At 38.7% G+C, this 16,828-nt stretch overlaps 1 protein-coding gene and 1 non-coding gene across 3 annotated transcripts; one reads left to right on the forward strand and one right to left on the reverse strand.

Annotated features, from left to right (window-relative positions):
- Window positions 1-1,020: 1,020 nt before the first annotated feature.
- Window positions 1,021-1,126, reverse strand: LOC123505922. The gene has a single exon (XR_006675319.1). It is a non-coding gene; the product is annotated as a U6 spliceosomal RNA (small nuclear RNA).
- Window positions 1,127-1,793: 667 nt separating this feature from the next.
- On the forward strand, window positions 1,794-10,282 carry LOC123505415 (hydroxymethylglutaryl-CoA lyase, mitochondrial-like). Of its 2 annotated transcripts, XM_045256656.1 has the most exons (7): window positions 1,794-1,972; window positions 2,223-2,252; window positions 2,903-3,072; window positions 4,477-4,600; window positions 4,918-5,130; window positions 5,418-5,606; window positions 6,003-10,282. In XM_045256656.1, the coding sequence occupies exons 1-7, from the start codon at window positions 1,898-1,900 to the stop codon at window positions 6,231-6,233; spliced, it is 1,032 nt and encodes a 343-aa protein (XP_045112591.1). In that variant the 5' UTR covers window positions 1,794-1,897; the 3' UTR covers window positions 6,234-10,282. The 2 variants fall into 2 exon arrangements, with proteins under 2 accessions (XP_045112591.1, XP_045112592.1); XM_045256657.1 differs by lacking the exon at window positions 2,223-2,252.
- The last annotated feature ends 6,546 nt before the right edge of the window (window positions 10,283-16,828 follow it).

The raw sequence follows: 16,828 nt of genomic DNA on the forward strand, positions 1-16,828 counted from the left end.
GAGGACGAGGACGACGGGGAGGACGAGAAGGAGCAGGAAGAGAGACATTGAACAGTATAGGGCAGTCGCTGCTATGAAAGGTAACTGTGGTCATGTGTTTGGGTTACATCATACTTTATAATGGGGCGGTGGACGGTGGGAATCTCGTGGCCAGCCTGATAAACCCCATTGATTCTTTGGGGCTGCAAGGTGAATGAGAGAGACGCGAGGCAAAGGACGCGGGCAAGGGACAAGAGATGTTCCTTGATTTTTCCTTTGTCACATTTGTCCATTCGTATTGGCGATAGATAAATTATGATAACTATAGATCCATAAAAGAGCTTAGATAAAATGGACTCCTACTTGAAAATTGGCACCGTATTGATTTGTCATTGAATGTTACATGCATATCTTGATATATTTCAATTGTATAGTTTATGTTCAGACTTGTGTTTTAAGACGACTTTTTTGTAATAAAGAAGAGGAGAAAGGATATTAGATCAGCCTCAAAAATATGTGAATATGGATTTCAACTCCCTTTTTTCATCAATATTGCAAAAGCTTGAGAGGAACATATTGCATTGAATTGCGAAATGTGAAGCTTGACGAATTTGTTTTTTAGTTTCCTCCTCCTCCTCCTCCTCCTTTAACACTATCATACAAACACCCATCTTTTTCCTTTCCTAATGCTTCCCTGGGGATCTTTGCTATTATGACCAATTGAAGCAGCCCCTCCTTTACTGCTAATAAAAAGCAACATTGCAGTACACAAATATCAGCAGATGAGGCGTGTAGGTGCGATAGTTTCTTACATTATAACGAGATGCTGTTTACAGACAATAAGTTTCGTTCCGTTATTCTCGTTAAGTTCTTTATAGCCTATGAAGAGAGGAGAGCGAGAAAGGATAGAGAAAAAAAGTAGCATTAGCTATCTTTAAGTTCGCTTCACAATTGTCTGTCTGAGAACAAGGAGGAGATTTTAGAGATTAATAGGAAGTCAAAGAGAAATATATGCTGGGGAGGTTATTGGGTTAAAGAAAAAAAAATGTGAAACGCATCACGATTTTCCCTTTCATCCTTGCACAGGGCCATGCTAGTCCTCCCTGTATCGTTCCAATTTTAGCATATATACCGCCGAAGCCAGTATGGTGGTGTTAGGGTAAAAACGAAATGTTTGAGGCATGATGAAAGATTTTGGGGTGTTTTCCGTAAGGGTTACCATGTTAGAAGAAGGGTTTTGTCTCTGGGCCCTGGGTATTATAGCGTGCGTTTTCCTTATTCGATTCTGAGTATTACTGCGCAGAGCATCAAAGCAGGTGAACACACAACGCGCATAGTGATACAGGAAGATATATGCAAGTGCGGGGGACGTAGTGGTCTGGAGTGGGAGTATTGAGATGTAGGTAGGGGCTGGAAGAGTACCTAGAAACTGGATGTAATAATAAAGAACTAGGTAGACACTAGTTAATTCACAATTTTCACAAGTATTACACGGCAAGCCTCCTTCTCTGCCTATTAATTTGACTAATATTCCTTCAAAGATTATTCATTCAATCACTCGTTTATTTACTTATATTCCTGTAATGTATAGTTACTATATATATATTGTATTTTTTTTTTTTTTTTTTTTTTTTAATATTCTACCCTTATGTCTTGGTCCAGGGGGTGAGTGACGGTCCATCCTCCTTTCTTGTATTCCATTATTAATGCAACAATAAATGTATCAATAAATTATTTATTTATCCCTGAAGTGAAACCAAGGCTGTTGTATGTTAAGTTCCCCGGAGTGAGACTGTTCATAAAGGTCAGAGACGGAGAGGGAGAGGAGTGGGAGAGAGGGGGAGCGTGGGAGAGGTGTGCAGCAGCCGACAACCCTCACAGCTGATCCTCCTTGCCTCTCACCCTTCTCCCCTTCACCATGTCCAGGATCCTTTGCCGGACAGACCTGCTCTCTGCTCTCAAGTCTTTCTGCAGGAACTATGGCGCAGTAGGGGTGAGCACAAGGCAGGGAAGGCGGCCCATGTGTTCTGTTACTATTAACCTTCCTTAGTAACAATACATGGGAAGATTGAAGCTTCAGATTTTACATCTCTATCCCTCATGTTTATATATTAAGGAAGTAATTATTGTCTGGTAACGTGCTTGGCTTTGTGTCATTTGTAACACTGAAGGCTGATAAATTTTTTTTTCATGTTATCATGTATATATAACCCAAATTTTCACAATAATCTTTTATTTTCTAGCAAACGCTTGGGAAGTCTCAGTATCTAGAGGTACGGAGATAGGAAAAGACTTCATGCATGTCACTGCCTCTCATTATCCTTGTTAGTGTGTTTTCTTTTCCCTCTGCCTTACCATCCTGTTTTTACCGGGCACATCTCTTCCGGGGAAAGTGTCCAGCATTGTGGCCTTGAAATATATGTACAGTTAAGTTTACTGTGACCAGCACCAGCATGCGCCCCACACCAGATGTAATAGAGGTTGATGGCAGTGCTGTTTCTGTGAGTGTTTTGATTAAGGTACCTGTGGTATTGAGAGGTAAAGCTTAGGGTCTGTCAGGCTATGTTTGATTTACATTAGGGTTGGAATTTATTAGATTGTGAGGTGAGGTTTGGTGAGCACCAGCATGCACTGTACACCCACTGCCAATGCTTATTTGAGTGTTGTGACGTTTCCTAATACTAATATAAGCATCTTCTTAATAAGGTGGAATATTAGCATATGTCAGATTTGGTTGTTAGATCAAATTTAGAGTGAAACTTAGTTATGTGTAGCGGCAAGACAAGTCAAGGCCAATCAAATTCCATTCAGGTTTCAGTGGTCATCCTTCTTTGATCATGACGTGTCGGATTGTACTCACTGTAAACTAAAGAAGAAACTGCATGGTACAAGTGTAAGCCAAGTTATTCTTGCACACACACAGATCCGGGGGTCCCCGCATGCCCTGCCGCCTTACCCAAGGAAGGTAAAGATCGTGGAGGTGGGACCCAGGGACGGCTTGCAGAATGAGAAGACTTTGGTGCCCACCAATGTGAAGATAGAGCTAATCAACAAGTTAGCAAAGGCCGGACACCGTGCTGTGGAAGTGACCAGGTCAGTGAGTGAGTCACTCAAGCAAGATAGAGAGATTGAAACTTATTTTTTGGCTTTTTATGCACGTTTTGAATTAATCTGCTTGTTTTATTTTTCCAAAAACATTAGATTTTATTTGTTACCACCTGATTTCTCATTCCCTTAAAAACTAATGGTGTGCAATTTAAACTAAAAGCAGACTGAAATCCACCAAAAAAAATTTGTTTTATCCTCACAAACAAGTAACATGATGGGAACACCCACTTGTAATGTTCCTCCTGAGGACTGGCTGCCACTTGCCCATGACTGCCACTGAGTTATTACTCACCACCACTTAATGTAATCTTATAAAATTAACCTAACAAACTAATTCAATCATGCCAAGCTAATCCCAGCTAACCAAACTAACCCAGTGTAATCAAATAGACATATCCTAACCAAATTAATTTGAATTAAGCCAACCAAGCCAGATATAACTTAACATAATCCAATATAACTAAACTGATTTAATCTATCCTAATTGATCTTAAACTGTTTGGCAAGGCTAAGAAATTTATGGGAAATACTTCTGATAATTTTTCATAGAAGTAAGTTACCTTGTTTCCAAAAAACACATACCTTAAAACAAATATCAGCACTAGAAATAATTTGCTGTGTATATTATTGTACAGTACTTGTCATAGATATCAGATCCCTGGTTGTAGGGTTATGGGGAAAAAAGCTAAGTCATCTTGAGAGTGAACCATTGTCACCACATTTGGGCCACTGCCATATTGCTGCCTCACAGTGCAGTGCCCCTCCTTGGTGTGCTTTAGAGAGCAGAAACCTACAGTGACTTGTTTCACATTATTACACAATAGCATCTTGTGATAATTGATTGTTTTTTTAGTGTGGATGAAACAGTATAGTAATGTTCTGAGACTACTGTGCAGATTGTGAGCCTCAAGGAAGCTGGTCATTCAGTTAGAGAAATACCTGAGCGGTTGACAGTATCCAGAGAGTTACATTTGTTCAGAGAAGAAGGGAATTGTCATACACCTGAACTTAAGAAATGTTTGGATTGGATGTCTCGGGAAGACAATTGAGAGGGCTATTACTGTCTTAGAGTGTGCAGTGAACACTGATGTCAAGACCACTGCACATTTTAAGATTTTGAATACTAAAGACAAGAAGGCTGGAGTAGTTGCTTGTATTTCATGTGCATTAAGCTCTGACTCCATAGACACAAATCTTGGATAATTTCAGATTGATGGGATAAAACAACCAAAACAGTAAGGTTGTAATTACAATGACTGGAATACCTGGATGGCAAGTTAGCCTAATTCTGTGTGTTAAGGCAGATTTTAAAGTTCACTATGTGAAAAACACGAAAGATTAACTCGTCACTATTAATTACCAGCCTGTCACAAATATTTTTGCTTTCAGCTTTGTCTCACCAAAATGGGTGCCACAGATGGCTGACCACATGGAGGTGATGCAGGGAATTCAGCGCCTCAGTGGAGTGTCATACCCTGTACTGACACCAAATCTGAAGGGATTTGAGGCTGCGGTGAGATCAGTGTCCGAATTGGTCTTTAGTTGTCTTGTTCCCATGGCTTTATTTACTTCAATTTCTTCAGCTGATGTATATATCTAAGTACTTCTTCCTCTTTTAATTCTTTATTTCAAATGTCTATTCTTGTATATATGAAACATGCTGTACTGTTCATGCTATGCCTTAGGAAAGTATGCCTCAACTCACAAAGTAATTCAGAAAATTTTCTTTACATCTTTTTTATTGTATAGTAATACTGAAGCAATAATATCATTCTCCTTTTCTAAACTAAAGTATATTAATTTTCATTGTGCAAGAAGAATGTGCTACAGTTTCAGGCAGGATGTGAGGAAGTGGCCATCTTTGGGGCTGCCTCAGAGTCATTCAGCCAGAAGAACATCAATTGCAGTATCATGGAATCCCTTAAACGCTTTGAGGCAGTGGTGGAGGCAGCCAAGGCAAGAGGTGTAAGGGTGAGGGGCTATGTCTCCTGTGTGTGTGGCTGTCCCTATGAGGGACCTGTTGATCCCAGGACTGTGGCTCAGGTATGCTTTATATGTGTGGCTTGGAATATAGCAACATTATTTGTGAATTTGTGAATTTGAGCTACTCCTTAGCTTTGTATATGAACTTGTCCAGATCACTTATGTTCTTCACCAGAGTATAGCTATTTATTTATGTATCAGCAGAAACCATATTCAGGAATGTCACAGGATGTATTTGATGAGCCACAAAATCAACCACAAATCAAGTTGTAGGCTGTATCTATCTCACTGCTGACTTAGACCTTGAATTAAGATGCTAGACTCATCCCAGACATTTCGTTTCCCAGGTTGCCCACACCATGTATGAGATGGGATGCTATGAGATCTCCCTTGGGGATACCATTGGTGTGGGCACACCAGGCAGCATTCGCCACATGTTAGAGGAAGTGCTGAAAGTGTTGCCAGCAGATGTGTTGGCAATACATTGCCATGACACCTATGGCCAAGCACTGCCTAATATTTTGACAGCACTTCAGGTGGGTACTAGACTCAAATAGTGTAATGACACTTGTACACTTACTGAATTGAGCTTGTTACACATTCCAATGAACTCTCACTATACATACAAAATATACATATGCTTCCCACTTGTCAAGTCTCGCTGTTTCTTTGTTATATTTGGCATGGATATAATTATATTTTGAGAGGATAACAATGATGCCAACTATCAGAAATGTTGAAGAGTGTTTTCATCCTGGAATATTCATCTACTAGGCACACTCCTTTATTGTTAGTTTTGAGGAGCATGAAGTAATTAATGTCAGCTGTCATGCATGTGTTAGGTAATGTTATATGCTTTGCTATTTGAACTCTATAATGGTGATGTTAGTTGTCACAAGTATACATTGAAACCTCCATTTCCTTGTCCTCAGATGGGGGTGAGTGTAGTGGATGCCTCTGTGGCTGGCTTAGGAGGATGTCCCTATGCCAAAGGTGCTTCAGGGAATGTGGCAACAGAGGATGTGGTCTACATGCTCAATGGCCTGCAAATAGAGACTGGAGTAGACCTTGACAAACTGATTGAGGCTGGTAACTATATCTGTAAGGTACTCAACAGGCAGAACATGAGCAAGGTAAGCTGTGCTAAGACCAAGGGTGGCTGAGCAACATCTTGATGAATAGGGTCTACTTTATCATCATCATTAGCATCATCATTATCATGACTTTCACCTAATTGTAATGCTGAAGACTTTGAGGAATAAGTTTGGTCTTAGCTTCATCTAAGAACAAAAGTGGGATCAAATTATAACATGGCAGGTACAAGATATTTTCTGTTACCAATGGAGCAACAAACAAAGGAGTGTGTTAGCTTGTTGCCTGCTTAGTAACTACCTTCATAGATTGTATTGATGGAGGAAGGTGCTGAATATGCTAAAATATTTGTGTCAACAGAAAATTATGTATAGTATTACATAGTTTTTAATGGTACATGGTCATGTGTTGAAGCTCCTGCTTAAGGTTGTAGTTGTGTAGGGATGTTAGGCTGCAACTGAAGTCATTTAGGTCTGTATGATGTCAACTTCATTCAGTATTATTAATCTTCATCATCATATCACAAAGTTGGTGGATCATTTTGAGTATGTCTGTGATACAAGAGATAAAATAACAGTGTAGGATGTCATTTTATTTCCAAAGGAGGTATCTTGGGTGTTGTAGACAATGTTACCAAGGAGATTGTCAGGAAATAGGTCACACAAATATGCTGCATGTTGCCAGTGGTTGCAGAAAACTCATGCAAGTGGTGGTCCACACATGCACATACACAAAGAGGATTTCTGATTTTGGATGCTTATGTATGTTGCAAATTATGTTAGATTTCTATAACATTTTAAGACTACAAAATGCACTGTCATGTTCATAGATATTTTGATGAACCTTTAGAATGCACTTAAACTTGTATTGCACTAAACAGAAGGATAGTATTTGAAAAATCTATTATTCTGTGAATTAGTAACTAACATTTAGTACTTTTCAACAACAGTGTTCTAAATGGAGGGGTGTGTAGTTAGATTGTAGTTACAAGTCATTTAGATTTATTATCTCATATGCTGAGACTTAGAGGTTTGTGTTATGTTTTCTACAAACCAAGCAAAATTTAGGAGCTATTCTTGTGTTCTCACCTACACCATCACATCATCATGTTCTCCCTCAGTCTTGTAAAGCAAGCTGTACAGAGAACATACACAAGCTCCCTCCACTCCCTTAGTTTTCCTTCAGATGAAATTGAACTTTTTATATTTTTATAGTGTTCATTTAATTATAGTCAAACATGTAATCTCCCACTTTCACCTCATTTGGCATTTTCCCTAACTCCAAAGCCCTCATTTGTTAAAAATTTCACGTCGTATTTTGCAAATTGATTGTCAGTGTACTGAAAGATTTGAGATGGTGAAAACTAAGCATAGTAGAAATGAGTTCGATAAGTTGAATTACTTATAATTATCACTTTACCTTCTTGAGGTGTGAAATTAATTAAATTAGTTGTAGAGGCAGGTAAAGAATGTAGCATTTCAAGTAATATAAGTTCTTTGTAAGTTCCTAGTGGTGCACCAATAGAGTTGCCGTGTAGGAAAGAGTTTTGATGTTATAAACATAAGTTGGCATAATCATGGTAATCTATTGCGATAACTTGTCAGGTTATCAGTTAACCCATAATTATTTTTCCGGCATTATTAATTTATCTGTTTTGCCGATGCTTTTGGTTCCAAACTAGTGATAATCAATAATTTTGGCTTTTAGAACATCAAAATGTTGAAGTTTTTATTTTTTCAATTGAAATGTTATTTGATTTAAAACTACTTTCCATCAGTGAGTTTACAGGATAAATATTAAACTTGAAATTTTTACAATTTTTTTCTAAGTTAGCTAAGTTTTGTAAGATAAGAATAAAGATTTGTGTTTATTGATAATTCTTGAAAATTTAGAATATCAATGTCACTATTTCTAGTATCAGAATTTTGGAGGGTTTATCAGTTATTGATTGTTAAGGGATATGTTCATCGCTGGTTATTGCTGATAAGGTTATTGCTATCGATTTATCGTGGTAATTCTTTTTATTGTTGTGCCTAGCTGTGATTATAAAGTAATACTTTTCTTTGAATTCAAACAGTACTGTAGTTCCTTTACAAATTTGGGACTGAAATTAGTGGAGAATTAGTGAGAGGTTTAGAAATTCCTATGAGATGCAATGCTTTGTTTACTCTATTGTATGGTCAGGTATGCTTTGAACTATAGACAAACTAAGCATTTTTATAAGCAATTCCATCATGATATTAAATTTGATTCGCTGAATCATTAAGAATTTGTGGAGAAATATATATATATATATATATATATATATATATATATATATATATATATATATATATATATATATATATATATATATATTGATTTTTTTCTCTTTCTACTTCTTACCTATGATTGAATTGTATAGATAGATTGATGGATATCAAAGGTGTGTTCAGTGGAGCCATTGTGAATTTTAACCATTGAATTCCTAATGGTAGTGTGGAGCTTATTACTTGATTGGATTAACCTTAGATAAATATGTAATGTAAAAAGTAAATATTTAAGCTCCAAAATGCTTACACTATCCATTATGTCTTCGTCCCACTGGATGACGACTGTTGAGCTCCCTTTCTGTCCTGTGAAAATGGATAGGTTGTGTTGAGGTTGCCAGAAAATGGAAAAAGTTAATTTTGGTGGGACTGCTAGCAGCACTCTTGTTGTGCCATGGTATTTATTTTTCCACCAATTTCTGTATTTCTGTGGATGACCACGACATTCTCACTGCTACTCCAAGCATCCTTACAGTGTTCCATGGCTGACCTATGTGCTTTTACTGCGATCAGTGAGCCTCCAGTGTTTCTTCTTTGAACACGTTTCAGACACTGATACCATCCACTGAGCTTCCTTTGAATGCTCCTTAGGCAACATTAGCCTACCCCCGACCAGAATGACAGCTGAAGAACCCTTTGGTGTTCCCTAAGATTTTTATTTATAAGAGGGGAATCTAGTGACAGTCTTCATTTGCATCTCACACTTGCGTTGAGAGGGTCACACTGATATCATGAACAATGAAGTCCTGTGGCTTGTAACGGTATGAAAAGAGTGAATGTTATGATAATGCCGTGACTTTGCTTAGCGTTGCCAGGAACTACCAATAATTCTTCTACGTGGTTGAAGAATTTTAAAGTGCAGCAAAATGAATAAATAAATAAATATATGATAATAAATAGATAAATAAATAAGTAAATTAATAAATAAATAAGTAGATTAATTAGATTAATAAAAATCAGTAAAATTAGATAAGGAGCAAAATAGTAAAATTAGATAAAGAGCAAAATAGTAAAGAGATTAAATAAAGTAGATAAATGAAAATGAAAGAAAATGGATAGATAAAAAATTAAATGAAATCAATGAAAAGTAGAGTATATAAATGGACTACCAAACTGCTTCCTCTTTATGACCGTACTGCTCCTTGTACACCCTTGAAACTCCATTCTGTGCCACTCTCGCCTCCATACCACAATCCATTGTGATGGCAACCAAGCTGTACAAGTTTTCAACATGTTGTAAAATGGTCCCAAACTATGGCTTTTTCTGTTTCGTATCCATGACCCTACTCTCTCCATGAAGACCTTCCTATCTCCTTCTGATGACCACTGGCGACAAAGCCAATTTTACATGCATAGAAGGGTCATACAATGGTCGGCATTCCAGTGGAATGGGAGTTTTATTCCTTTTTGCCATCAGTGGTACCATTCAGAATTGTACTGAACATAGCACCAGAACACTTTAAGCTTAAAGCTGAAGAACCTAGAGTAGCCAAAGAGTTAATGTACACCTGTGTGTGTTTCCTCCGTGGGGACATCTAGGAAAGGATATAACAGGGAAGATCAGAAGGAGAGTATGAAATACTACCTGGCCCTCACTGTCACCCTGTGCCAAGAATCTGACCATTATTATGGAGTACAGTATTGTACTGGCTGAAGCAAAGCATTGTTATTATAGACTGACATTGATCAGGAATTAACTAAAGATGTTCTTGGTCACTGCTCACCATATGTGTGATTTTATATAATTGTAATAGTACATTGGATCTGAATTGCTTATATTTTTACATTAAAATGTGAATCAAGCTTCATAAGATGATTGTTTGTATACCTCTTGACTGTAGTAGTAGTAGTAGTAGTAGTAGTAGTAGTAGTAGTAGTGGTGGTGGTGGTGGTGGTGGTGGTGGTGGTGCAATGGATATTACTTAATAATGTATAGAAGTAAGGCTCTCTCTCTCTCTCTCTCTCTCTCTCTCTCTCTCTCTCTCTCTCTCTCTCTCTCTCTCTCTCTCTCTCTCTCTCTTTTCTAAACCGAACATCTTCAGTCTGTTCTTTACTTTTATTCTAAACTGGAAACTTCACAACTCTAGTTAAACAGTTACTATGAAGTTGGGCATTGAGTCATTTCTGCCAGTTTTTCTCACTCTTCCCTATCTTAGGTGTTAACTTTGTATAGGGGCCTTGTCTGTCCATGTGTGGAGTATACGTACTTCACATGTATGGGGGTATGGTCCAATCATACTACTCTTAGACAGGGTGAAATGATAAGCTTTTCATCTTATAAACATCTTTCCTCTAACTCTCTTCAGCCTCTCTCACATTACCATAGTGGTGCATACCTCAGTGTTGCATCCTCACTTGTCTGTTGTGTAGCGTGGCAAGTCTTCCTTCACCATGGGTTGAACACAAATGTGCACTGATTATACAGAAATGGTTGGAGTCTTGTTGGTTCTGTAAGTACACTATTTCATATAATAGTATTTATCACTATGGACAAAAGAAACTTAGAAAATGAACTCATCTCTTATAAAAAGAAACAATCTTGCATATTTGTGCAGATTATAACCCAATAATTTGTCCTCGGTAGAGGAAAATTATTGCTTATTTTTTATAAACAATACCCTCAAGACTTTAGTTTGATGAAAAGAATTTGAAGATTTTCCTATCAACATTGTAGCCACAGTGGTCTCAAAAGTCCCTATCAGGCAAGTGTATGTTGTTTATTGACAGATGTCTTCAGATGTCTTTTATGTATTGCCAAAATTGGATATATAAAACATGCCAAAATAAAAAAAAATCATCACACCTTTCATGGTTACAATTCTTATCCATTTCAAATGAAAAACGAACATGAGAATAGCATATATAATAAAAAAAATATACATATATTTATTTTTTTCAGGAGTGAGGATGACAAATACTGCCCTCAATCACCCAATGCAGCTGCCAGCACTCCACCATAGCAGCTGGCCTGTCTTTGCTGCCAGGTGAGTGAAACTATTAGGGAGGCTGGGTAAGTAATATTTCATCTGCAATCCTTTAATATTCCTGCTGTTGTAGATCCTCAGTATAGGGAACTACATATAGGGATATATGTGCAGTAACATTTATTCATTGATCAGCACGAGCATGTGCCCTGATATCAAAGGTAAGAGAGGTTGATGACAGTGCTGTTTCTGTGATTGCAATGATAAGGTATTGAGATGTAAAGCTTATATGAGTTATGTCAGACTGTTTGATTAGATTGTGAGGTGAGGCTTTGTGAGCACCAGCATGCATTGCACACTTACTGGCAATGCCTTATTTGTAAGTGTTGTGTGGTTTCCTGAGAAATCATGTTATTAAGGTGCAAGATTACCATATTTGTGGTAGAAAGATACAACGTGCTGGTTTCCCCATCTCATTTTATTCAGCCTTCACAAAAGCCACAAGCAAATACATATATCAGACATCTGGGTAGATAAGATAGGATGTCCAGGCAGCAGGCATGGGAGAGGCATAATGCTGTCTCTTATCTCCACACTGGCTGGCCTATCTTACCTCTGCTCACTATTAACCCCCTACATCTGTGTGAGGTCAAGACTAAATGACTATTCACACACACATCAGTGCTGTATCCACTCCTTACCTCAGTGTTAGTGAAAGAAATCTTGTTAGACTGAATTTGGCTTAAGTATTCACACATATCCAACACAGTGCCCCATTTTGACCCTCCATGTCAGTTCCGTCTCCATGCTGTGAAAATATATTGTTACCACTGATTTCCTTCACGGTTTGACACACACAATTAATGGGTGTACAAAAAAAACATTGTCAATCTGTCATTGCCATTTGTTTCCCGTATCCATCTTTGTGTTAGTATGGCCAGGACAGGCTTTGTTCACACCTAATGCACTCATCTCTTCTCGCACCACATTCATATCACCACCAAGCCACTGCCGCTTCCTCCTCCCTCCAGCTACCCATTACCACATCCACCAGAGCTCATGTTTCTCTTGCTCTCTCCCTCTCTCTAGGTAATTAAATCTTTGGACAGGGAGAGACAGACAGGTGGTCAGATTATTAGTGACAATTCAATAAAATACTAAAAATTATTGCACACTAACAACGATAACATGTATAAGAAGCCCTGGTTTAAATAGGCACATATATAAATTACTTACATACTCGTAAAATGGAGATGATTTACAGCTCCACTCTGGGAGAGAGAGAGAGAGTCTCTCTATGAGTGTGCGTGCATGTGTGTGAGTGAGAAGTATGTTTTTAAGTATCAATATATCTTCATTGTTTTCTTACAGAGGTGACAGAGGAAGGAGGGAAGAGGAAAATGAGAAGAGGAAGGGGAAGGGAAGATGAAGGAAGACAAGATAGAAGAGATAGAAAGAAGACAAGAAAAGAAATGAGATAGGAAGAAATAGACAAAAAATCTCTCTCTCTCTCTCTCTCTCTCTCTCCACAGCCCCACAGTATGTTGACAAACCCACAGTGACTCACCCACAGCCTCTAGAAGACAAAGAGAAAGAAGAAAGAGGAGACAAAAATAAATTTCTCTCTCTCTCTCAGCCCACAGTATGTTGACAAACCCACAGTCACTCACTCCCCACAGCCTCTCCTCAAATATAATGCCCTCCCCCCTTCTCTCTCTCTACCCATAGCCCACAGTATGTTGACAAACCCACAGTCACTCTCCCCACAGCCTCTCTCAAATATAATGCTCTCTCTCTCTCTCTCTCTCTCTCTCTCTCTCTCTCTCTCTGCCCACAGCCCCACACATGTCCCCACAGTATGTTGACAAACCCACAGTCACTCCCCACAGCCTCTCCTCAAATATAATGCCCCCCCTCTCTCTCTCTCTCTCTCTCTCTCTCTCTCTCTCTCTCTCTCTCTCTCTCTCTCTCTCTCTCTCTCTCTCTCTCTCTCCACAGCCCCACAGCCCCACAGTATGTTGACAAACCCACAGTCACTCCCACAGCCTCTCCTCAAATATAATGCCCCTCTCTCTCTCTCTTTTATACAAAGGAACATGTACCTATTCTAAGGGTACTACAATTTATTTCTCTACAATATTTACAAGACTTAAAAATCGATAATATACAAGATGGTCAGCATGTAAATGGAGCACTATTCGTTTCGCACTATTCATGCACTGCACTACACTGAGTGTCACGTCACAAAGAGTGTCAGAGGAGTTGGCAGTGTCTGTCTCCAATTATGTGCCATCAGTTTGACACTGTGAGTGTTCATCTCCTGGACGTGAGGCACCACGGCCGTGAACAAGTTCCACATCCTGGAGATGCGTCCTGCGAAGGTGCGTTGATGCTGACACCCGTGGGATCGCGGCACCTCTACGGCGTCACCACCATTGAGCACCGTTCTCGTGCTCCGTGTGGTGACTCTTAGAGGATGACGCAGCCCTGCCAGATGTGGCACTCTTTGCACCTGTGCCTTATGGAACACTACGATCGCCGCCACGTCTCTGCGGTGTTCCAGTGAATCAAGAGGACACTTAGGCTCTGGGTGAGGTGGTAGTGCAGCATCTACTAGCCGTATGGCGCGGCGTTGGATGCTGTCCAGTCTCCTTCTGTGTGTGGCGGCACAGGACATCCAGGGGAGAGCTGCGTACTCAAGGTGGGGCCACACCTATGCCTTGTACAGTAGCAGTCTCCCCTTCCTGTCAAGGAAACTGACGATCCTTCTGAGAGCGGAGATCCTCCGTAGCTGCTGATTGATGGTCTCTCTCTCTCTCTCTCTCTCTCTCTCTCTCTCTCTCTCTCTCTCTCTCTCTCTCTCTCTCTCTCTCTCTCTCTCTCTCTCTCTCACCTTCATGCCCAATATATGAACCAAATCAGTTTCCATCAAGAACTTTAAACACTTTCTTCTATTCTAGTGAGAGTTGTGACGAGATGGGCAGGAAAATACTCACCCTGGAAATAAATTGAAAGATTAAATAAATGGAAGAATAGTTTATAAAATGTTTGTTATTTTATACCTGTGATGTGTGTGTGTGTGTGTGTGTGTAGGGAAGGGTTGGGTAGAGAGACAGAAAGACAGACAGAAGTGAGGATTGAGTGTTAAATGAAGGAAGGAAGACTGGAAAAACCTTTAAAGAGATGGAAGAGGCATAAAAAAAAATACTTGGATAACTATGGACCCAAGGAAGATCTAGATAAATAAAAGTGAAACAGACTAGAAATATACACTAACAAGGAAAAATAATTATACTGAATGAATGAGAGAGAGAGAATGAAGGTAAAGGAATACCAAGGGTGAAAATATTCCCCAAACACACACACACAAAAAAAAAAAAAATATGGTTATATAAAATGTATGGATAAATAAAAGAAATGTATGGTTATATATGGACTACATGAGAAGAAAAACCCAGTGAAATTTGTGACGGAAAAGGATTATTTTGATGGTTCAGGATGAGGAACAGGGTCTAGAGCAGTTAGGGGACGACAGAGAATGAAAAGAAGAAATTTTACTGGTGAGTACTAGACATGAGGTTGAAGAGATGGTATGTCTGGGAAGAGGATAAAAGACACTAAGGGTTACATATACAAGCATAGATAGATTTATATCAAGAATGCTGGAAATGAGAGACTATATATTGGAGAAACAAACGGATGTGGTATGTATAATAAACAAAGTTAAGTGAAGACATCCAAGTAAATTTTAAAGAGCACAGGAATATAATGTTTGAAGGAGAGAGAAGGAGAAAAGCAAGAGGAGGAGGAGTATTGATAATGGCTCAAGAAGATATACATGTGGAAGAAGTACAATATGGTGATGGACTGGCAGAGGTATAAGTATAACAATTAAGACCAGTGGAGGGAAAAGAGGGGGATCATAGTAACATAAGTGCCACTGAAGATTGATACAAGGAGGCTTCATGTACACAAGGAAATGCAAAATGAGGTGACAAAGTGCTTGGACATATAATATGTTAAAAAAGGACAGAAGAGGAGTACTTTTTTTTATTTATTTACTTATACCAAGTGGGCTTTTCACGGGAATTGATGAGTTAAAGGGGACACGTAATTTTTTTGGGGGTACCTACTATCTCAAAGCCCACCCGCTAGGAAACCGCTGCCCCGAGTAAGGAAGCCTAACCTACACTTGGACTGTGGACAGGATTCGAACCCATGAACTTGGAGACCCCTCAGACCCCAAAGCACACATGGTTCCACTGTACCATGGCTGATGACTTGTGGGGGATCTTAACTGCAAGTATGTAAATTGGGAAGAAGTCAAAGTAAACAGTTAGAATAGTGCATGTTTAACTCCACAAAAAAAAATGAGTTCAAAGATGAGAGGATAAGAATAGAAAATAGGATTGTTTGAAGGAAGTCAAAACAACAGTAGAGAAAATACAGAATAGTTTGGATATTGGAATTGAGGAAAGGAACAAGACCTGATGGAGTCTCAAACTGTGTTCTAAAAGAACACAGCTCACAGCTAGCTAAAGTGACCCATGATATCATCAGCACCACCTTGTTAGAAGGAAAATTAACGAAAGACTGAAAATGGCCAGATATTATCCCAATCTTCAAGGCCAGGAATAAGAAAAACCCATAAAATTATCGATCTGTATCACTGACACAAGTGAAGTAGTAAAAATTTGCAAAAAGAAAATCAAGAACAGGTGAATGACATTTCTGGAAGACAACAGAGCGATAATGGGGGAACAATATGGATTCACGAAAGAGAAATCTTGTCCAACTAATCTGATAAGATTTTACTCAAGAGTAGTGGATACAGTGAATGATAGAGATGAATGGACTGATTGCATGTACTTGGAACTTGAAAAGTTTTTGATAAAGTAGCTACCATATAAAAGGTTAATATGGAAATTGAAAAGTATAGGATTGGGAGTATCAATATTAAAATGGATGACTGAATTTTGACAGGCAGAGAAATAAGAACAGCCATCAGAGGCAAAAAAAATCAAACTGGAGAGAGGTAATAAGAGGAGTTCAGCAAGGTTCAGTTCTAGCACCCAATCATGTTTGCTGTCTATATTAAGGACATGACAGAAGCTACATGAGTCTTTTTGCTGATGATGCAAATATCATCAGAACACTTTCAAATCAAGAGGACTATGAAGCACTAAATCAAGACTTACTTAAGATGTATGAATGGTCAATGAAACAGAACATGGAGTTTAATGCTAAGAAATGCAGCATGATGGAGTTTGGAAAGAGTGCTAGAAGAACAAAAGGATCTTATTACTTGGGATATTAAGAAATTAATAAAAGGATAGGAGAAAAAGACCTGAAAATAGCCATTTCTAACAAAATGTTGTTTGAGAAGCATATTAACAAGATCACTAGGAAACTTATAATCTACTTAAAAATATC

Source organism: Portunus trituberculatus, chromosome 18 (assembly GCF_017591435.1).
Source record: "Portunus trituberculatus isolate SZX2019 chromosome 18, ASM1759143v1, whole genome shotgun sequence".
Lineage (NCBI taxonomy): Eukaryota > Metazoa > Arthropoda > Malacostraca > Decapoda > Portunidae > Portunus > Portunus trituberculatus.

Bases quoted from the DNA above. Each gene is read 5' to 3' on its own strand.
- LOC123505415 (XM_045256656.1), top strand. From the start codon at position 1,898: ATGTCCAGGATCCTTTGCCGGACAGACCTGCTCTCTGCTCTCAAGTCT. The intron at 1,973-2,222 runs GTGAGCACAAGG...TTTATTTTCTAG, and splicing joins GGAACTATGGCGCAGTAGGG to CAAACGCTTGGGAAGTCTCA. The intron at 5,131-5,417 runs GTATGCTTTATA...TTCGTTTCCCAG, and splicing joins ATCCCAGGACTGTGGCTCAG to GTTGCCCACACCATGTATGA.